This window comes from Cricetulus griseus, chromosome 2 (genome assembly GCF_003668045.3).
Source record: "Cricetulus griseus strain 17A/GY chromosome 2, alternate assembly CriGri-PICRH-1.0, whole genome shotgun sequence".
Lineage (NCBI taxonomy): Eukaryota > Metazoa > Chordata > Mammalia > Rodentia > Cricetidae > Cricetulus > Cricetulus griseus.
This window is the reverse complement of record NC_048595.1, coordinates 390,846,155-390,869,100: the sequence shown is the minus strand read 5'-3', so window position 1 is coordinate 390,869,100 and position 22,946 is coordinate 390,846,155. Positions and strand designations below refer to the sequence as shown.

The 22,946-nt window shown below is 39.6% G+C and overlaps 1 protein-coding gene across 1 annotated transcript in view; it reads left to right on the top strand.

Moving 5' to 3' along the window:
* The window catches only part of LOC100750834 (A disintegrin and metalloproteinase with thrombospondin motifs 20), a 114,450-nt gene that overhangs the window by 42,442 nt on the left and 49,062 nt on the right, over positions 1 to 22,946 (top strand). The window contains exons 8-18 of the mRNA XM_035440836.1: positions 2,644 to 2,749; positions 4,312 to 4,458; positions 6,558 to 6,699; positions 9,059 to 9,163; positions 10,315 to 10,460; positions 11,558 to 11,739; positions 11,837 to 11,973; positions 14,235 to 14,352; positions 16,673 to 16,768; positions 20,002 to 20,168; positions 20,311 to 20,440. Of these exons, the coding sequence (XP_035296727.1) occupies positions 2,644 to 2,749; positions 4,312 to 4,458; positions 6,558 to 6,699; positions 9,059 to 9,163; positions 10,315 to 10,460; positions 11,558 to 11,739; positions 11,837 to 11,973; positions 14,235 to 14,352; positions 16,673 to 16,768; positions 20,002 to 20,168; positions 20,311 to 20,440 (1,476 nt within the window). The remainder of the gene's footprint in view (positions 1 to 2,643; positions 2,750 to 4,311; positions 4,459 to 6,557; positions 6,700 to 9,058; positions 9,164 to 10,314; positions 10,461 to 11,557; positions 11,740 to 11,836; positions 11,974 to 14,234; positions 14,353 to 16,672; positions 16,769 to 20,001; positions 20,169 to 20,310; positions 20,441 to 22,946) is intronic.

Genomic DNA, 22,946 nt, shown 5'->3' with positions numbered 1-22,946 from the left:
TCATTGACGTGAAGCAGCCAGCAATTCCAAATAATCCTACTGTCTCTCATTCCCACAGTGCTAGGGTTACAAGTGTACATTACATCAAAGGTGTTTTTGTTTGTTTATTTGTTGCATTGGATGGGTGCTTGGGATTTGAACTCGGGTCCTCATGCTTGGATAGCAATCACTTATGCCCAAGACTGTATCTGACCACCTCCAAAACTTGTTCTTGATGTCATTTCTCTTTCTCTCCCCCTATCCCGAGTTACTGCCTGTAAAATATTTTTAGTGTGGGTTATCAGTGGCAAATATTTTTTGATATTTTATTATATTTCCACTTTGAAATCTATCTTTTTGAGTCTCCATTTTAAGTTGGCATTTCTTTCTTTGTGTTTATATTATTAATTGATCTTCTGACTTTTGCTGTTTAGAATTGTACTCTGTTTAGTTGTAGGTCTTTTTAGATTTATTTTTATGTTACCTATGTGAATGTTTTGTCTTCATGTATGTATGTGCGCCACAGAGGTCAAGTGAGGGCTTCAGATACCCTAGAACTGAAGTTACAGATGTCTGTGAGCTGCCGTCTAGGGCCTGGAATCGAACCCAATTCCTCTGCAAGAGCAGCAGGTGCTCTAAACCATTTAGCCATCACTGCAGCCCCAGCTATAAAATTTTTAATGATGTATATGCATGTATAAATTTTATGTGTATCAGGGTTTTTCCTACATGTATGTCTGTGCACTACACACAAGCCTGGTGCCCACAGGGATCAGAAGATGGTGTTGCATCCCCTGGAAATGGGGTTTCAGATTATTGTAATCCACTGTATAGGTTCTAGGAATTGAACTGAAGTCCTTTGTAAGAGAGGCCAATGCTCTTAACTGCTGAGCCAGCACTCCAGTTTGTGTCTTTTGTCCTAACACCAGTGACCTTGATAAAATTGACTCATGCTCCCTTCTGTTTTGGATATCTTTGGGAGATCTCAAAATCAGCTTGAGTGAATCTAGGCACAAAGTTTCTGCCTGTTGCTTGGTAACACAGTGCTAACCATTTGCTTCAGATTTTGTTGATATGTATTTGTGGCCTTGGAGGGCAATTTTGTGGCCAATTTTCTGATCATACAAAACATAAATACTTACAAGCAAATCATTCATTTTAGGATGTGCACTTTCAAAGATTAAACATGAGGTTGGGCGGTGAGGGAATCAGTATTGCATTCCAAATCTCTGCTCAGCTCTGTAGAAGAGTCTGTGGGAACTCAGCTGTCAGTGGCTTGATACTGCTGATGAGGGCTAGGCCAGAAGAGCTTCTGTAAGAAGTGTCTTCACTGTTCACCTGTTTCAACAAAGGAGAACTGCATTGTAAAATGGATTATATGCATATTTATATATCTACAAATGCATTATAAAATATACTAGAAATTTATTAGAAGTGTACATGTGGGAGTGTGGACTTTAAGCTTAAAGGTTTCTCTTCTTGTATTGATTCTAAAGAAAGGTTGCCTGGGGAAGATGTTGCCCAAGCAAGGCCTCTTGGCATGAGAGCCACAAAGAGGGGAAATCTCTCCTTGGCTAATGAACATCTCAGCCTTAGATTTCTGAATTTAACTTTCATTTCTTTAAATGTATGACAAAACTTTATGATGGTTTGGAAATCTACCTCCATGCTAGGATGCTGTCCAGGTTTGTAACTGTTGTGAATAAAAGGATGCCTAGGAGGAGGAATTAACACAGTGACTGATGAAATCCTGTTTGTTCAGTACTTATTCTTAAATATGTAGTGAGAAGTTGATGTTGCAAGATGTTTCATAAGACAAGAGTTGTCTTGTGAAAAGGATCCTCACAAGCAAGTATATAATTTACAAGTAAGTGTTAAGGGGTGGAATTAGCAGAAACTATAGTATCGACTTATATTTAAAACCCTCAGTAGTGATTATGGAGTTGGGATTGTTATAATGTATGATTATCATGAAATTTCTCACTCTTTCATCTTGGAGGACTCTAGAAGCTGGAATTTCCATTATTAGTGATGTCCAGCTGGGTCCCACCACTTTCATCTTTCCTCAGCATGTTTGTTTGCTTGTCACTCTTTGTATGGGAGAGAGACGATTGTTAAAAAAAACTACTTCCTATTGCCCAAATAGTCAGGGATTACTGAGTGACTGCAGTGTCCCTTCTATCACAGCCATGTCTTATTTTAGCTGGCATATATTGAATAGCAAACAGTGCCAGACACTTTACTTGTGTAATTATGTGTTTGAGTATATGTCTATTCCAAACTTTACTGTAGCTCTCGATGTCTTCTTCGTTTGTCTACTGGCTGGAACTCTTTGTCTTTCATATTACCCACACCAGACAGTTCTATTTTCCCCTTCCCTTTGTTTGCAGAAGAATATTTGCTCATCCTATTTTTATTATTATTTCACATGACACAACCCAAAAGTTTACAAAAAACTACCAAACCAAAACAAAAAATATTTCAATGCAAACTATTCAGTCTGTCCTTTTATCTTCTAGCTTTAAATATTCGTTCACTATTAGTAGACAATTTTGCATTTATTTTCAAGTCATAATGCCACCCTGAGTGCTTTCTGTTTGTTTTCACATTGTGATTTTGGTGGCACTTCCTATTTTGATGAAGTACATGTGTGTCATTTTTCAGGCTTAGCAGAGTTAGGCACCCTGTGTGATCCCTCAAGGAGCTGCTCCATTAGTGAAGAGAATGGGCTGAGTGCAGCCTTCACCATCGCCCATGAGCTTGGGCACGTGTGAGTACCTTCCCATACCCGGAGGGCATTCTTTTATTTCACTTACTGTACCAGCTTGCATGACAAGCACCTCTGGCCTTGTTATTCCATGTATAACAGGTACCACCCTCTGCCATTGTCTGGTGAGGGGGTTGCAAGGGCTCCTACTTCAAGAGAACTCCCCAACAATGCTTGAAAGACCTACTGGAATCTTGCTCTTATTGCTTAGAGCCCTAGCATAGGACATGGTCCATGGATTTTCTAATCCATGAGACGATTGTTTTTAGAGTGTTTCTACAACTATTGGGGGTTTTCTTATCCCTGTTTTATGAAAACTCTGTTGGGGTCCTGTGCTTTAAGAACTGAAACCATGATTTCCCATGATATGCTCAGAGTTCCCATGAAGAATCATCTGAGAAATAATTTTCAAAATAGCATCAGAGTAGGTCATTATGTTCCTGGTTTATAGTAAGGAATTGAGACTAGAGTTGCCTCTCAGTTTGACCATATTTCTTTCCTGCTAATTGCATTAGAATATCTGTAATTTGAAATGGGGTAACTTAATTAGCAGGCTCCACTTCAATTCCCTTTTATTGTCTAGCTTATGGTCACCAGCATTTGTATATAAAGGGGACAGGGGGCTGAGGCAGTACTGGGGAGACCTACAGATTGTTGATATATTGCAGTGGTGCCTCAGAAACACTTTTGCTGGTTTCCAATGCTGCTAATTAGTATGCCATGCAGGAGTATTGGAGGCTGCTAACCAGTGCACCATGCAGGGGGTATTGGAGGCTGCTAACCTGTACACTATGCAGGGACTATTGGAAACTGCCAGCTAGTACACTATGCAGGGCAGGGAGTATTGGAGGATGCCAACCAGTACCTGTGCAGGGAATGTTGTGTTCGATAGCCTTCTACTTGAGGAACCTCAGTGTTCTCACATGTGGGTAGATAGTAAGGGTGATTTTCATCCAAATTTGAGTCTGTGAAGATCAGCATACAGTCTCTTACTGACTTGCTACTTCTTTACTTGCTGATCTCACTGTTGATATTTGGGTACCCTTAGGGCATGTTTTTATTCTGGTCTGTTGATTGTCATTCATGATGGGCCAGAAGCCCCAGGCTTCTGCTGACATGTGGTTGGTATGTTGAATGATACTGAGATGAGGATTAAAGTCTTTGCATACTGCAGCACTAGTCAGGGGTCTAGAATTTAGTGTGGGGATACCTTGCCTAACATTTGCACATCTGTCTCCTCAATGTCCAGGTTGAAACATGCAAGCATTTTTGTGTGAGTCTTATGCTCATATCCTGGGTAGATGGGACAGATTCCAAATATTTTTGTCCCTTAGACTTTGATGACAAATAAGCAAGATGTGAGACTAATCCAAAATATAATCTAGTATTTATCAAAAACCATCGCTGCAAACATGCTATTTCACCTTAGGTAAAGACTCAGTGTACAGAGCCTGATATAACTAGAATTACCTGTATTTTACACTGTACAGTTGTAGAAATACAAGGCAGTTGACATTGTTATATACATTTTTGATAGTCTTTTAAGAGTTTTCTTTCACTTTCAGGTTTAATGTTCCACATGATGACAGCTATAAATGTAAAGAAGCTGGGATTAAACATCAGTATCACGTGATGGCCCCAACACTTAATTACCACACGAGTCCTTGGACCTGGTCAGCTTGTAGTCAGAAGCACATAACAGAGTTTCTAGAGTAAGTCTGCATTTCTCTTCCTTTAGTTGATATGGAACCACTTTGTAAATCAGCATATTTCAAGTTGCATGTTCTTTTAGAGTGGTTCAAGCAAATTGTCCTCTTGGCCCAACATGTTTGCTGTGGCATATGCACCCTCCATGCAACAAATGAATGCATAGAGGATTTAAAAAACAAGAATATATATGTATACATATACACATACATATATATGAATATATATAATTTCCCTTGAGAAATTTTTTAATATGAGTTTTTGTTTAAATTAGAAACAATATTATTTTACATACCATTCCTAGTTCCCTCTGCCTCCCACCCTCCCATGCCTCTCATCCACCCCCCATCCCACCCCCATCCACTCCCCAGAGAGGGTGGGGCCTTCCATGGAGGATCATCAAAGTCTGTCATGTCATTTGGGGCATGGCCTAGGCCCTCCCCTGCGCATCTAGTCTGAGAGAGTGTCCCTCCATGGTGAATAGGCTCCCAAAGTCCATTTATGCACTAGGGATAAATACTGGTTCCATTGCCAGAGGCTCCATTGACTGCCCAGGCCCCCCAACTGACACCCACATTCAGGGCACCTGGTTCCATCCTGTGCTGGTTCCCCAGCTGTCAGACTGGGGTCCATGAGCTCCCACTTGCTCAGGTCAGCTGTTTCTGTGGGTTTCCCCAATGTGGTCTTGATCCTTTTGCTCATCACTCCTCCCTCTCTACAACTGGATTCCAGGAGTTCGGCTCAGTGTTTAGCTGTGGATCTCTGCTTCTGCTTCCATCAGCTACTGGATGAAGGCTCTAGGATGGCACCCCTGAGACATTTTTATTATAGTTCAGGCATATAGGCATGTGTCTTGCTTTTTTATTTGGGCATTTTCTTGTGTTGGAAACTGTTTATGGGGTGACTTGGTGGTAATAGGATCATCCTCATGAATCCTTTATTTTTTCAGATATGACTAAATAATATTTTGAGAGGTATTTGCATGACAGAAGTTTAAGGGGCCCCTTCAAGATGAGAATAGCTGAAATCAAAAGAAATCTGCTTCTGCAGCCACAGAGATGGAGTCTGTAGTCCAAAATGTTCTTTTGAGGCTCTTTGTAGCTTAGAGAAGAGGCAGGCGGGTCTGCCAGTTTTCCTTGCTTTCCAGTTTCTTTCACCCAAATCATGTCCCCACTGTGGTCACTAGGATTTATTAGGCTCCTTCCATGAAATAATTTGTGCACCAGTCCTTCTCAATGGCTTTAGTAGTTTATATTCTCATCTTAACATCATTAGTATTTCACAGTTACCTCTCTTGTTGGAAATGATGAACAGAGATAGAACCACGCTTTAGAGTAGGTACTCATACATGAACCACCATCTTACACTAGGCCTGTCATTGGCCAAGCATTATTGAGCAACATGTGACCGTATTCTAATACAAGCTATGAGATAGATATCATCCTTTTCAATGTATGAAAGATGAGACCTGGCTTAGGTAGGTTGAAGAATTTGTTCACAACCACATTTCCCGGATCATGAGGGAACTTAAATGTAAGCAAGCACCTGGAGCCAGGGAGCAAACTCCTTTCTTACTCCCTGAGAAGCCCCTTAAATTGGAGGAGGCATGGACATTTTTGAAATGCCTTTTTTGCTGTTGTCATTGTTGTGACTGTTTAGAACAAGGAACACCATATACCTTTGTTTTAACATGCTGACAGTTCCAACAATACATTTGAAGCTAATGGGCACTAAAAGTGTGATGTTAATTATATTATGATAACCTGTCATTGAACAGTTCTTTTTTGCAGTGCTAGAGATGGAGTCCAGGTTCTTACACATAGATGCTCTACCATCAAGCTCTAGTCTGCCCCACCCCCCAGCCACTGTAGCTTCTGGGTGTGAGTGAAGATTTGGTGCAAACAGGCATAGTTAAAATTCCTCTGCAAACTGATAATGTCTATGGATAAGAATTTTGTTTTTCTGGTGTGGTTATAGTTGTTTCTTTTTTAAATAATGAGAAGGTGTGAACATTGTCTTTGAAAGCAAGTAACTACAGAAACCTGGTGGAGACACAATTGTTAGTGCAATGTATTCACATTGTCATATTCTGTGTCTGGTTCAGTACTGGCCATGGAGAATGCCTTCTTGACAAGCCAAGTGGAAGAATATATGACCTGTCTCCACAGCTCCCTGGCTCAGTGTACGACGTGAACAAACAATGTGAGCTAATGTTTGGTCCTGGATCACAAGTGTGTCCCTATTTGGTAAGAAAATCTTTACCTTTTTGTTTGAAAGCTACCTGAAAGTTAAAGCAAGAATGTGTTGCAAAATGTATGTTTATTCTTGAATTAAAGGGGGAATCAAATGGTGTTTCATAGAAAGGCCCTAAAATAGTAAGAAAGCAAAGCTAATACAGAGGATTTTCTAAGTGGCTGGTACTATGCTAGGTACTTCCAAAAACTGTCCTTGTTAACTCTCACAGATTCCTGTGAAGTGTTCCTATTTGGAAGGTATATATCCCCAGCATAGCTATATAATATGAAAATTAAAAATGTTGAAATACTTATTTTGGGGAAAGAGGTTAAAATGTTTGTGCTTTAGTATTGAATTGGTTTAAGAATATTATAAATTCAATGTCTTTTTACAGAATACAAAGAATACATGTCTTTTTAAACATGTATTTTATTTTTAATTATGTGTTTTTGTGAATGTCTGTGGAACTATGTGTATGTGAGTGCAGGGCCCACAGAGACCAGAGGAGATTGTTAGGTGCCCTGGAACTGGGGATACAGGAGGTTATGAACTGCCTGGTGTGGGTGCTGGGAACTGAACTCAAATCCACTGAAAGAGCAGCAATTTCTCTTAACTACTGAGCCATCTTTCCAGCCTTACATGTCTATTATAATATGTAAATGCAAAAGAATTATATTTGTGGCATATGTCCAATTTTAATCAAAGTATTCTTCGCAATTTATTTTGGGAATTTTTCATAGCTCACACATTTAACTTTCCATGGAAATAAATAATCATAACACTTGCATTGGCTCTATCATCATGATTTTGTTGTTTTGTTTTTGTTTTTGTTTTTTTCCCAAGACGGGGTATCACTGTGTAATAGCTTTGGGTGTCCTGTAACTCTCTCTGTAGATCATGATGGCCTCCAGAGATCTGTCTGCCTCTGCCTCCGGAGTCCTGGGAAGAAAGGTGTGCTTCACCACTGCCCAGCGTAATTTTTTTAAATGTAGGTGTAAAGTTAGGATTTGGTTTACAAATAACAGTGCCATGCTGAATGCATGTCTCACTTTTCTAAGCAGAATGGACATTTTATTTTTTTTTTTTACTTCTTTTCATCACTTTGCCAAGCTGCTTTTACTTTAACAGAATATGAGGACCTCTGGGACCAGGAATACAGACTTAATTTACTTAAATAAATGTATACATGTTTAGAGCCCCAAGTCTGAAATGCTCCAAATCTGAAACTTCTTGAATGCCAGTGTGATGACATAGATGAAAACTTCCCATGTTGACAGGTCGCTATGAAAAATACTGGGGAAATTTCTTGCAGTTCTGCTTGTGTCTGGTGTATCTAAAACACAAGTCAGGCCAGGTGATGGTGGTGTACAGAGCCAGTTGAAGAAGAGCCCCCAAAGTTACAGAGAAATCCTGTCTCAGAAAAGAAACAAAGAAACAAACAAAAATACACAAGTCAGTATGTGCTTAGCCTTGGGTCTCAATTCCAGGGTAATTCACTAGTCATATGAAAAAAAAATCCCAAAGTATAAACAAATGAAAATCTGAAGACTTCTGGTTCCAGTCATTGTAGCTATGGACTAGTCCATCTGCCTCTCCAGTCAGCAGTCTGGCATCACCCTGTAGAGGCTGCCACACAATGAACACTTACTGAATCCATCACTGGAGGCCACTTGATAGATAGCATCACAGAGCTTATCCCACATAGTGACTGATACACTTCCTACCTTGAATTCATAGTCAAGCATCTTAATAAGTTTTAAACACCCATGATCAATATAAGGACCTTTGACCTTAGTATTTCACTGTAATGGCTGCATTTCTTCTGAGCTGGTTTGGATGCTGCATAAGCTTTTCATTTTACTAGAGAAAAGGAGAGGGATTATCTTGGGCATACCTCCAGTGACTCTGGAGTTTTCTTTTTTGTGAAAACTTTAGAACCATTTGTTCAGAAGCTGTACATATACACTATACGCCACAGACTAGGAAGCACTGGTGCTTTTCACGGTATTCCCATGTGCATCACTCATACATTCTGCCATAGCACCAGGTGAGGAACCTGTGAATAGAGTTCAGCAACAAAAAGCCCCCAGAAAAATGTCTTGCCAAGAAATGAAGCTCATCCATATAACTGAATGTTTCCACTTCGGCTCATTCCTCTTACTATTCAATACATTAGTGAAATTTCCGATTGTTTTCAAAGAAAAGAATGCCCTCTTTTCACCTGAAAATCTGACTAGAACTTGACATTTGCCGATCACATCTAGCTTCAGCCATTGAGCCAGGCAGCAGCTCCGATGGGTTTGTGACACACAGACCGGCTATGGTCTGGATGTTGATACCTGTTCTAGCCTGCCTGTTGTTACTCTGCAGAAACAGTGCCGGCGCCTATGGTGCACCAGTGCCGAAGGTGTCCACAAGGGCTGTCGCACCCAGCACATGCCTCTGGCGGACGGGACGAGCTGTGGTCCTGGGATGGTAGGTTTTCTCAAAGGGTGAGTCTTGTATCCAGAGTGTCTGGAATGAACCTCGGCTTCTCTGCATTTTGGCATTTTTCACGACTTGCTGTCAACTGTTGCTTAGCTGGTTGAATCGATTTCATTGCTGTGTTTGTGGAATATAGTATACTATCAACAGAATTACATGTCTAATTTTAACTTTGTTCCTATAACTAGTAGATGGGTTTTAAGTTATATATAGTTATGTAAGTAATTGCATGGGCATACATATTGTATTTTTATTATTAAAATAAGTACAGACCTTGGAATGCTAATATGTCAGCAGGCCCCCAATTACATAAATGTTTTCATTGCATATGTTTGCTTCCTTAAACTTTAATTGAATATACTTGAATGTGTTAAATGGTTTTCTCAAATCTTTAATGGTTCTAAATATATTAAAATTTTACCCATAACTGAAGCAGTTTGTATAGTATAATTTGGAGTGAGGCAGTGTGGGTAGCTCCAGCTTTGTTCTTTTTCAGAATTGCTTTTGTTGTTTGTGATCTTCAGTGATTCCATATGAATTCTTGGGTTGTTTTTCTCTAGTTCTGTAAAGAATAATATGTGAGTTTTGACAGGAATTGTACTAATATGTAGGTTATTTGTGCCAACATAGTCATTATTTTCTCGATATTAATTTTGCCAATCTAGTATCATTGAAGGTCTTTTCATTATCTAGTGCCTTCCCTGACTTCCTTCTTCAAAATCCTCACGTTTTTCATTGTAGGGATTTTTTTCATCTCCTCAGTTAGGTTGTGTGTGTGTGTGTGTGTGTGTGTGTGTGTGATGCTACACAGCAATTGTGATGACCACTGCATTATGGAAAATACTGATTTGGGAGCTAGTTTTAATAGGATAGTTTCCATTTTAATCTTAAATATTCCTTTCCTCTCTAGTGAGAATCTAAATTTCAATGCAAGAGAAATACTACCTTCTTTTTTTTTGCATTCCACCAACCTTAGGTACTCAGTAGATAGGGACTACTTATTAAATGGAGCCTCACTTTTGAATAGTGCTCACTTATAGTTTACAAATCTTGCTCACCTTTATGCTGATGTTATAATTACCGTGATGTTTAAACTAGATATACACAAGCCATTTCTCTTTGTGTGCTTATTGTGTTCATAGCATTGCCACCGTGGGCTGTGTGTGACCAGAGACATGGAGACCCGTCCTGTGGATGGCGAATGGGGACCCTGGGGACCCTACAGCTCTTGTTCCAGAACCTGTGGAGGTGGAATTAAAAGCACAACCAGGCTCTGTGACCGCCCCGAGTATGTCTTTTTATTCTCTGTAAATTAAGATTGTCTCAAGAACCCGAAAGTAAAAGTCAGTTTCGTTCACTTCTGACTCCAGAAGTCAGTCTGCCAGTTTCAGAGATTCGGAATCATTATGGAATACTTTAAACTGCTTTATACCTTTGTAGATTTGGACTTTAAAAAAAGAACTAGTTTAAATTTTATAATTTCGACAGAGACAGCTATTGTCTGCATTCTCTTTGATTTCTGCTTCAGTGTGAGTTCAAATAATTGTGAATGGCGATTCTATAACACCATCTTCATTTTACTCTGTTTCAAATGAAAGGCCCTCGTTCCCTCCTCTTGTGTCTTGGCTCTGCAGCACAGCTGTGTCATTCAGTTACTAGTTTTTTATTGTTCTGTAATCTGATGTACCTCCTTTCCCTCCTCTGCTCCTGTTGCGGACGCCTCACTGTCTTAGCCGAGTAAGTGCTGAATCATCATCTCTCTTCATCCAACTTGAAAGCATGCGGAGATCCCCGAAAGATTTTGAGTATTTCTGGTTTATTTCTAACCATTCACAAGCCAGGTGTCACTCTGATTAATCATATCAGTGAGCATTTTTAATGCTCAGGAACTCAGCACACACTGACTAAATCTTACAGGTCATCGGAAGTTTGGGCTAGGTATATTATAAATCATTTTTACCCTGAACACCTCTGGGGTTTATTACCAAGAATAAATTGAAACAATGACAAGCATATATATTGTCTACTCATGACAACAGTGGCTATGTTTCCCGTGTCATCCAAGCCTTTCTTTGTTGTCTGTGCCTCACTAGACATTGCTTTTTAATTTTAAAACAAAGTGCCACAGTTCTTGTTAATCTTGTCAGAGCGGAGACTTATTTCTGGTGTCCAAGTCTCAGGTCTACTTTTGAGGGGGTGCTACTTTTTATGCTTTGTTTGCCAGAACACTGCTTAAAACCCTTTTGTGTATTTCTACTTTAACATATAATGTTAAAAGAGCGTCAGTGGCCTTTCTGGTCCTAGAAGAAAATGGGTCAGTTGTAGAAGTAGATGACAACCGTAATGTTTTACTGATGCACTTTAAAATGTAATGAATTTGACTAGGCCAAGAAACGGAGGAAGGTACTGTGTGGGCCGCAGGATGAAATTTCGATCATGTAACACTGATTCATGTCCAAAAGGCAAGCGAGACTTCCGAGAAAAGCAGTGCTCTGACTTTGACGGTAAACATTTCAACATCAACGGCCTCCCCGCTAATGTGAGGTGGCTTCCGAAGTACAGCGGGAGTAAGTAACGCCATTGCTTTGATAGGGAAACGTTTTGCCATATGGAAATTCAGAACCTCGTTGTTCTGCATCCAAAATATGATTCTTCTTTTTGCAGTTGCCGTAAAAGATCGATGTAAGCTCTATTGCCGGGTGGCTGGGACCACCAGCTTCTACCAGCTGAAGGACAGAGTAGCTGATGGTACACCATGTGGGACCGAAACTAATGACATCTGTGTTCAGGGCCTTTGTCGGGTAAGTAAACCTTGTGTTTCTATTGAAGAATGGTGCATTTCTTCCTTTTCTGTAACCAATGTTTTCCCTGTTCCTTCAGAGTCTGTTCTTACAAATGCCATTAAACTAGTCTTTGATATCATGCTATCTCTAGGACTATGGTTAACTATGTTATGAAGCAGTTCTTTGTGTTGTCATCATATACACCTGTATTCTAGTACTCAGGCGGCTGAGGCCGGTCAGCCTGCTCTAGGTAGCTGGATCCTGCTTCAGAAATAAAGCATAAAATGCATAAGATGGCTGATTTCGTTCTGCCAATTGTATTTAGCATCACCATGAAGATGGGGTCACCTTCTTTAAAAGGCGGGAAAAAAGGGACTCCAGGGTGGAAAAGTGCCTTTGCTAGTTTAGATGTGGCCTCGCAGGGTGACATGTAACCCACATCTCCCTCTATCTAGCCCCGTGACTCTCATTTCCCCTGTCCAACAAGCAGTGGTTGAGTACCTGCTCAGAATCGGATACTGTTCATATCAAAGATATGATTTCAGCAGTGTGAGGAGGACAGGAAGATATTTGATGTGTCCTTTTCATCTGAGCTCCTTAGAGTTTCAGATATTATTATGAAGTGGAAGAAGCATTGATATTTGCTTTGCACTTCATGAGTTTTACAATGACCTTGATTAGAGGAAGATGGGAGGCAGGTGGACAACTCAGCAGGCTTCTCAGTAAATGGAAGAGGCATGCATGGAAACACAAATGCAGGTGGTTGGTGGTCTTGAGAATGCAAATGAAGTCAGAGCATTAAAATAGTGAATGCTGTCTAAACAGTAAATGCACTGCTATGAGGCCATTTCTTTGGTTGAAGGGGAACTTGATATAGCTAATTTCATCTCCCTGTAGCCAAGTATTTGTTGCCTAGGTGATAATAGCCTGCACCCAAAGGCTTTGGGAGATGCTCATAGACACTTAACTTACATTTTGGAAATAGTTTAAATTGTACAAAAAGATTACTCTGTGGCCCCAAAACCATATGTGGTATTTAAACAAGAAACAAAGCCAAATGAAACAAATCAAATTATGGCAAAGGATCTGAACATCTAGATGCATTCAACGTTCATAAAAATATGTGGGGAAGACTACATCATGGGAATATTTGCCTTATATATCAAAAAAAAAAAACATGGCAAGGGGATGAGATGGCTCCATGGGTAAAATGTTTGCTGCCAAGCCTAGTAACGTGAGTTCTGTCCCTGAAGCCCACATGATGGGAGGAGTGAATCAGCTCCCACAGGTTGTGCTGTAGTACACACACCCTGTCCCACCATCCCGCTACGTAAGTAAGCCAATGTTAAAAAACAATCCACGTGGGGTATGAACTTTTCTCTTTGGGTTACTCAGTTTAGAAGTCTCGTCCATAAAACTAAAGGCATGTGCAGAGAGTGCCTAACTGTACTTTTCTCTGAATATCTAGGAAAACTCTTTAGTAGACTCTTATGCCGATGTTTAATCTGGGGGAAATTCATTCAAATGTTTATTTGAAGCAGGCTTTATTTCCAGTGTTCCAAGGCTATGCTAATTTTTTAAAAAAGAAATGTAAGCAACATCTTTGTTTTGTGTATTCTGATGTGTTGCTAATTCTAATGTGTCTGTTTGACTTATCTTTCTCTAAGCGTTTTCTTTTTTAAAAAATGTTATTTTATGTGTATGAATGTTTTACCTGAATGTATGTATGTATATATGTATGTATGTATGTATGTATGTATGTATCCCATATACATACATTGCCTGTGGAAGCCAGAAGAGGATGTCAGATCCCCTAGAACTAAACTTGAAAACTAGAACTAGAACTAGAACTAGAACTAGAACTAGAACTAGAACTATAGAACAGGCTATAGATGTTGGGAGTTGAACCTAGGTCCTCTGGAAGAGCAGCCAGTGTGCTTGCCTGCTGAGTCATCTCTCTAGCCCTAAATTATGGTTTTCAAATGATTGTGGAATACAAGAATCATTGTCTGTCCCAATGCAGAACTCAAGTTACTACCTGAGGATATTAATTCAGAAAAGTCTGCAAACCCTTTGAAACACACTTCCTTTTACACCCTATGAGCACAGTTCACATATTCCTGCCCACCTGGTTTGGTAGACACTCAGAGAGGCTCCTGTCACACCAAAAACCCTGCTAATTGAAATCATTTTTTCGAAGAGAACCTTGTACACTTGAGAGCACTGTGCACGTAATTTGTCACTTTGATGATATGAATCATGATGATTGTGTTTTGAAGCAAGCTGGCTGTGATCATGTGTTAAACTCGAAGGCCAAGAGAGACAAATGTGGAGTGTGTGGTGGAGATGACTCTTCGTGCCAGACCCTGGCAGGTGTCTTCAACAGTGCACATTATGGTAAGCTATGTGTGCTTGCCTCGAGTTTCCCCGTTTATCTCAGCCAGTACTCTGGTGTATAATAGATGTACAGCAGTAATACTTTGTTATAGCCCGTGTACTCTGTGTCTTCACTCCAGAATGATTGCCAATGAAAAATGTCCACATGTAAACAAACTAAGTCTTGAACCAGGTATGGTATTTGAATTAATGAATTCACCCGCTCAAGAGAAACCTGATTCTATGTTTTGTTGCCTGTGTTTTTGAAATGAAGTCCAATGTATCCCAGACTGGCTTGGCACTTATGATCTCCCAGCCTTGACTTCTCAGGCTGCACCATGCCCAGCTCATGCTGTGCTGGTGCCAAGCTCAGGGCTTATTGCATGTTCAGCAAGCTCTGTACCGAATGAGACCATCCCCAACCCTAAATCAAATTTTTAATAAAAAAATCAGATGCATCAATGAAAATCAAACAGTAAATCCAGTAGTGTTTGACCACATTGTACAAATATTCTCCAAATTTTGGAGACCTTTAAATGATGTTCCTATATATTAGAATGTATACACTTGTGACTTTTTCTGGGAAACTTGCTTTTAATTATTTTTAACATTTGAAATTCTCCCCACCCTCACCCCTGCAAGGAGATGCCTGATCTGTGTGTTGTGTTTGTTTTTAATGCTGTACTGAAAATGTTGACTGAAAGTAAAGGGAGAAATTGTTAACTTAAATGTTGGTTCATAATTGCCACCCTTTTACCCCTTTGGTTTCCCAAGTAGCATGTACAATACAGTTCCAGTGGATACTTGGCTATGCTTTCAATATTATTTGAAATTGTTTTGAGACCACCACAGACATTTTCAATTCCAAAATTTCCTCAGAAAAATTCTCTCTTTTAATAATGATACAAGCAGACCTTTAAAACTTTCCTTGTACAATGAAAAACTTATTTCTTAGTGTGCTATTTTTCAACATTGAATTATGTTCATATGGTTTGATTATGATACTACTGGTAATAATTAGGATGAAAGGGTATACCACAAGACCCAATTTTTATATTTTCATCTATGTATGAAGCACAGAACATTTCATATTCGAATGTACTGGAGATGGTGATGTATGTTACCAGCACGCTCTTTTTCTCTTGGTTTCATGCAAGCTACATAGTTGGATCCCCCGTCCATAACCACTGACAAATGCTTGTGATAAACCACAGTGACTAAAAATATTTCACAGAAGAAAACCCCATACATCAAATTAAAAATGAATGCTTAACCTGGAAAAAAAAAAAACTGAATTTTTACTGTGCAGATCATTTGCAGGATGGGGATGATAACATTTAACCACATCTGCCCCCTGGTGGCTACCTTCATTCTGGCATCTTTTTGGTGCATTAGACTTGCTCTCAAGAGAGTCCTGGAGACTCATGGAAGAAGTTGGTGGGGCTGCTTTATGGTGAGAGATGTCTGGGTTATAATTAATCTCAGAAATCATAAGCTGTACGATACATAGTATAGTTGTCAAACTGTCACCTTTATGCTAAAGTTGTGACACCTTAGAGAGTAACTCAGGCTGCTCCAAAAGCCTACAGGCTATCTGGCACCATCATCTTATTAATGTAATCATGGAACAGTATTGTGGTGATATATTATTTATGATTTACTAAAACTTGCCTGAGGATTCAGCAAGCAAAGTCAGTCTCAAGCTGTAGAGATCAGGCAGCGGTGGCACACATTTTTAATCCAAGGACTCAGGAGACAAGGAAGATGGATTTCTTGAGTTCAAGGCCACCCAGGGCTATAAGAGATTGAAACAATCTAAAAGAGTATCAGAGCTCATGCCTTTAATCCCAGCACTAGAGAGATATAAAAAGAATTAGGAGATGTTGGACTTTAAGACTCTCAAGGTTGGAGCTGAAGAGATGGCTCAGAAAGACTTGCTGCTCTTGCAGAAGACCCAAGTTCAGTTCTTAGCACCCACATCAGGTGGCTCACAACTACCTTAGCAGCTCCAGATATATGAAACTCTCTTCCAATCTCTGCAGACATGCCACCACTCACACAAACACAAACATATACAATAATAAAAACAAAATCATAAGAATAAACTGAATCTTGAGATCTGTGTATTTGGGTGGTTACCTTCATCTCTGTCTTACATAGTGTGTTAAGGTGCAGTAGATTCAGATGGGGAAAAAGACACAAACCATATAATCACAGTTTAAAGGCTAGAAAGAAATGATAAGTGTGGCTATGCCATTCCAATCTTGCAGCTACTTGGTGGTAACTGTTGATGGAACATCTGTGTTTTATAAAGTTTTACATGTGCAAAACTATATTGCAGGTTACAATGTCGTTGTAAAGATTCCTGCAGGGGCAACAAACATTGAAGTTCTTCAGCACAGCTATTCTGGAAGACCCGAAGATGACAACTACCTTGGTAAACACATATAATAAACAGCAGTGGATGTGTGGTTTGTGTGTAATTTCTTGGATGTCTGTAGTTGATGTAGCTCTTTCTACACCTTTAGACATATGTTCTTCTTAAGCTACACAAAATAAATCCCTCTAGAAGGAAAAAGGAAATAATGGAAAAAATTAAATTTTGTTTTCCATTATAATACTTTAAGTAACCAAAGTTTGCATTTAATTAAAGTTGTGTGTATATTGAGAATAAAATTCTCTTCTCTCTAATGCTGATTCTAGCACTCTTTGGCTTTCCTTAACATTTTCTTTTCTTTTTTTTTATAAAATGGAGCAAAAGTACTTTAATACAGTTTTAACCCAAGTTCTATAAATAGCTAGTTTCATATTTTGAGATATTACTGAATATGGTCAATGTGTATTTCAAGAGTATAGACATTTTTGTTATCTTTTTAAAAATAATGTTCAGATTTGGATAATTTTGCTTAGAAGAAAATATGGAAAGGGTAAAGATTTTTCTCCCCACAGTGAGCCAATTCCTGAATTATCTAATTCCTTAAACTGGTGATGTGCAGCTGATAAGGCAACCTATCTGCTTCAAATGAATGTGATTTAAATATTGTCTTATGTAACTAATTCAACTTGCAATATGACTTTTTAATGAACAGTTTATATCAGAAAGTATAGGTAGCATTATAGAGTCAAATGTACAGAGGCTAACCTTTCAAGAGGTTCGGGATTTCTTTGATGTGAAAATTTAGACTTTTACAACAACAAACCAGCTGGACTTGTCTGCACAAGTGTGTATGCTAAATTCCCTTGAAGGGTTCACTTGAGAATGCTTGATTTCATGCTGTGTCACTTCCATTGCAATGAATGGAAAGCATTTCCCAAAGGGAATTGAATGCAAATGTCTTGCTTTTCCATGCTATTGTATTTAGTTGCTATTATTTTTCTCCCACTTAAACATGTTGCCTTTGTTTGTACCCAGAGATGTGTGCTGCTAAAGTGTAGATAATTAACCTGGCCACATCTTCCTGGGAGTGGTCCATGGGTTCCTCCCAAGTTTAAAGTTAGAAATGTTCTAACAAAGACACTACTGTGTACACAGTAACATGGAAACTTGAGTCTTATTTATAATGAGAAAAAATAAACTCACAAGTCCCTGGAAGGTTTTTTTTTTTTTCTCAAAGAATTTATTGCTTGATCATTTCATGTCACCCAAAGTCTCTTACATAGGCCTGTGGACATCAGAGAAAGTTCATCTCCTTACACAGAGGGTTTTCTGTTCCACAGGACCAATGTCGAGCTTGATTTGCTCTTTAACCTCTAAAGTTGCATCAGCTGTCAGCATCAGTAAAATGGTTTCGGGCCAGGTTCCCAGAACGCTAACTCCATATTTTCTTCAAGATTCATTTTCAGGTCTCACGGAAATTTCAACACAAGTGAAAAAATCAAAAGAGACATACATGGTTAATACAGGGTTTTATTTATTTATTTATTTATTTATTTATATTTATTTATTTACTTTTTTTTGGTTTTTTGAGACAGGGTTTCTCTGTGTAGCTTTGGAACCTATCCAGGCACTTGCTCTGGAGACCAGGCTGGCCTCGAACTCACAGAGATCTGCCTGCCTCTGCCTCCCAAGTGCTGGGATTAAAGGTGGGTGCCACCAACGCCCGGATAGTACAGGGTTTTATTATTATAACATACAGAGTGTTCCAGGGTGCTGAGAATTAAGTGTAAGTAGGCTAATCTTGTATGATTTAGGTACCTCTACAAACACTTTCCAGAGCTGATTGTGCTAATTGCCTGTTTGGGTAGAAAGTTTTATTGACTCTAGTGCATAGTTGAAGAGACTGATGCAGAGGCTCGAGGGAGATCACATAGCAATCATTGGGAGAACCTTTACTACTGCACTGCTGCCTGCTACAGATTTCATGCAACTCTGTGTATATTCATTTATATACTATATACATATACAGGTATGAAACAGGACTAGAATACTAGTATATTCTATATAATAAATATATATATATATATATATATATATATATGTACATGTATGACAGGCATCTTGCTTTTGCTGTGATAAAACACCTGGACACAAGAAATGAAATAGAAACGAGTCTGTTTTGGCTCATGTTTTATGGGTATATTCCATCATGAAGAGAAGGTTCTGGCAATAGGAGCTCAGGGAAGCTGGTGACCTTCGAGCCACAGTCAGAAGGCAGGAATGATGATTGCTTGTGCCCAGCTAGCAGACTTTTTATGCAGACTGGATCCAAGCCCTGGGAATGCTGCTGCTCAGTGTTAGGAAATTCTAAACTCAGTAAGTCTGATCACAATGACTTCTCAGGCATGGCTAGTGGCTTGCCTATTCCAGATAGTCCCTCTTGGGAAGCTGGCCTTCTATGTGATTCTAGATATGGTCAAGTTGATTAATATTAATGATCATTGGGCTTACATCAATTCTTTTTCAGTAGGAAAGTGAATAAAAAGGGCAATGAACTGAAAGGAAAATAGGGATGTTATTTTGAAAACAGTCATACATATCAATGGTGATCAAGACCCTCTTTATGAACAGCTATGGACATTTCTGTGAGGAATGGTATATACCACTAGTGTTTTAAGATACTATTCTGATCTCATCTCAGTGGTCAAATAGATGTCCCTGGTTAAACAGGCCACAAAAACAACCCAAAAGTCATGAATCAGGGCAAAGGACTAGTGGGGAGTGGGAAAGGATAGGATTGGGAGGGCAGAAGTGAGGAGAGTAAGCAACATGCATCATTGCCATGTATGAAATTGTCAAAAGGCTAACTTAATTTAAAAATCTGGGCTTAGAAATCTAATGCTTTGCACATTTGTTCCAAATTAAACATAAATGGAATTCAGATGGGCTGTTCTTTGCTCTCTCGTTGATGACTGATTGGTGGGGAGCTCTGGGTGCTGGTTCCCCTTGCTTCTCCTCTTCCTGTGTGTCCTTTCCATTCCATGCCTCTAAGGAGGTTCTGGAATACAACAGGGTGGGGTGAATCTGTCTTCATACATTTGGCTGCTGTGTTGAAGTTTTCTTACTTGCAGACTAGAGACCACGGTGCAGTAAAGTAGTTTGTTTCCTTAGCATCGGTTTATATTTACTTTCTTTAGATTCAGGAAAGAGCTTGATTTCAGAAGTGAAGAAAGTTAATGCCATCCTGCTTGCTGGATGTACCGTTTCATGAACTACCTTGTGTTGTTTTACAGCGTTATCTGACACTCAGGGGAATTTCCTTCTGAATGGAAATTTTGTTGTAAGTATGGCAAAGAAGGAAATCAACATCCAGGGAGCTATCTTTGAATACAGTGGATCAAACAACTCCATTGAAAGAATCAATAGCACTGACCGGCTGGAAGAAGAGCTTGTTCTGCAGGTAACGGTCTGTAGGCAGCGGTGAGAGTCAGCCGAGGTCTTCTTAGAGGACTAGTTAAATGCTTAACATCATTAGTTATAAGAACAATGTCTCGAGAGTGTCTTTTATAAATTAATTGTATGTTCCTCTGTATTTTATTGAGGTGTTATGTGTGGGTAATTTATACAACCCTGACGTGCACTATTCCTTCAACATCCCCATTGAGGAGAGGACTAATCTGTTCTCCTGGGATCCATATGGGCCGTGGCAAGACTGTACCAAAATGTGCCAAGGTACCCTGGCCTTAAATAAGAGACCCAAGTTTATGCATGCTGGTATTGTTTGGTTCCCCTTAAGTCTGGCTGGCTAATTAGTCTTTCCACACATGGAGCATACAGGCATGCAAAGTGCCCTGTCTGTACCCCTTCATCTTGCTCTTTCTTAACTATCCCATCAACTCTACTGTTTTCACCATTCTTCATGGTTCCTCTCTCTCACTAGCTTTGTAGGGTAGTACCAACCCATCCCATCCCCCTCATTCCCCTCCACACATTTTTTTTTTTTTGTAGAATCAACCTATCTTTTATTGTTGCAATAAATTTTATTTCCCTTTCTTGGGCATGAGAAGATACATTTGTACCATGGTGGGCAAAACTGAGAGGGACAGAGAGGAAAAGAGCAAAGCAGGAAGATATATATATATATATATATATATATATATATATATATATATATATATAAATCAGATGGGGAAATGGAAAGTGTGGCATCATGGTGTGGTCTGTAATCATGGATGGTTTATGATATAATGTGTTCACTACAGGCAATCTCTGTCTGTTGAGGGACTGTTTTGATTCAGATTATTGTTAAGAGCCAAATTTTGTCTTTAGATTTAGCCAACGAGTAAGTAGGTATCTTTATGTAAATACAGTGCCATGGATATGCAAGGAGATTCCCCAGATACGGTGTGGGGGGGTTGCAGTGTGGAAACTGAGGTATAAAGTTTGTATGGAATGGAGCATGAAGGGGAACAGTGGGTTAGAGGGAGGAAGCTCAGAACAATATGCAGATGAGCAAAGGTGGGTGGCCAGAGGTGGTGGCCCTAGATAATGAGGATTATCCACTCATTCATTGACAGGCATCAAAGGAGCAGTGGTGCCCTGCAGGAAAAGGGATTGCCTCTGTACCTTGGCAGTGGGACAGAGCTGCTCAGGATGACTGCAGGAAATGATGTTCCTGTCTTTGTGTGGGTTGGGCTCTTGGAGCAGACACAGTAACAGGTGACACCAGATCACCTGGGATAAATGCTAGAGGAGAAACAGTGCACTGGCAATATTGGGTGCCTTAGGGTTTCTATTAGGTGATAAAACATCATGACCAAAAACAACTTGGGAAGGAAAGGCACCACCCACAATGGGGTGGGGTCTCCTGGTCCAATCATTGATTAAGTGCATGTCCCGCACTCTTGCCCGCAAGCCAACCTTATGAGGCATTTTCTCAGTCAAGGTTCCCTCTCTCAGATGACTCTAGCTTGTGTGGAGTTCACAAAAATCCAGCCAGTGCATGGGGGAAGTTCAAGGAGTCATTTTGATAAAGAGGCCTTGGGTAAACTTTGTAGAAGACAAATGGAGTTTGAAGATGTGGGAATAGCCATCCTACATTGGATATGTTAACATATCTAATGGACATGGACTGTGGCTGTGGACATGGGACAACAACCAAGGTGAATGAAGAAAGATTCTAGAATTCAGCAGCCACCCCATGAAAAGAGTAGTTTCTGAGAGTCTATAAGTAGGAAAATGGGAACTATTACTTTTTGCCAGTAAATATTATGATTAGATTCTCTGCTCTCTGTAACTCTGAGACTTGCTACTTGTTCATTCTGCATTCTGAAAGTAATTATTACTCAAGGCTTTAGAACAGCCGTGCATTTTGTTTTGGAATTTTCTTAGTTATTTTTTGGTGTTATTTCTTCTTTATTTTTGCAGTATTTCTCTTCGTTCTTGTGCTGATGAATTTGTGTTCTTTTAGGCTCATTTTGTAACTGTCCCATTTAGGTACCACTTCAATAATATTCTGGGAATTCGCTTAAGTTTTTCTTTAATCTTGTGAGTCCTCTTTTATACTTACCTTCATCATTATCAGAAATAGACCTCAGTATGTTATGGAGAAGGAAAGGTAGTTTGGGGGAGACATACCATCTCTGAAATATCGATGTTCAATTATCATACTTGCCCAATTCTTTACCCGGTGTGAATTCTAGATAGATGACTTTTCTTTAGATGCATGAAGGCCTTGCCCTTTGGCTTTCTCTTTAGCTTTCCCTTTACTTCCCTGTGCTTGATTCAGGCATTCTTCATTCTTGAAGCTTATGTATCTTTTCCTCAGTTGTAATGATGTCCGAGAATGGGGTGTACTGCTTTGCCCTGCTGCCTGGCTTGCTTCTAGAAATCCGACTGGGAAAATGGAGAAATGAAGGAAGGATAGATACAGACATATGTGCTGAAAAGCTGGGATTGGGTGGAGACATGCTGTCTCTGATGGAGTAGCATCAACTATTCATCAGCTGGGAGCTTCAGCATGTTTAGTATGTACAGCATGTAAAGGAGTGTCACTAGTATCCTAGGGAGGTCTCTGTAGTGGAACAGTCTCGGGCTGTAAATACCAGGGCAGGAGGAAGCTTCAGTCTGTGCTTTAAGTACACTCTGTCAACATCTGCACATGGACCAGAGGAAGGCTTTGCCAATTTTCAGGGCTCTCATGCATTGGTTCTTAACAACAATACACATCCACAGGGTC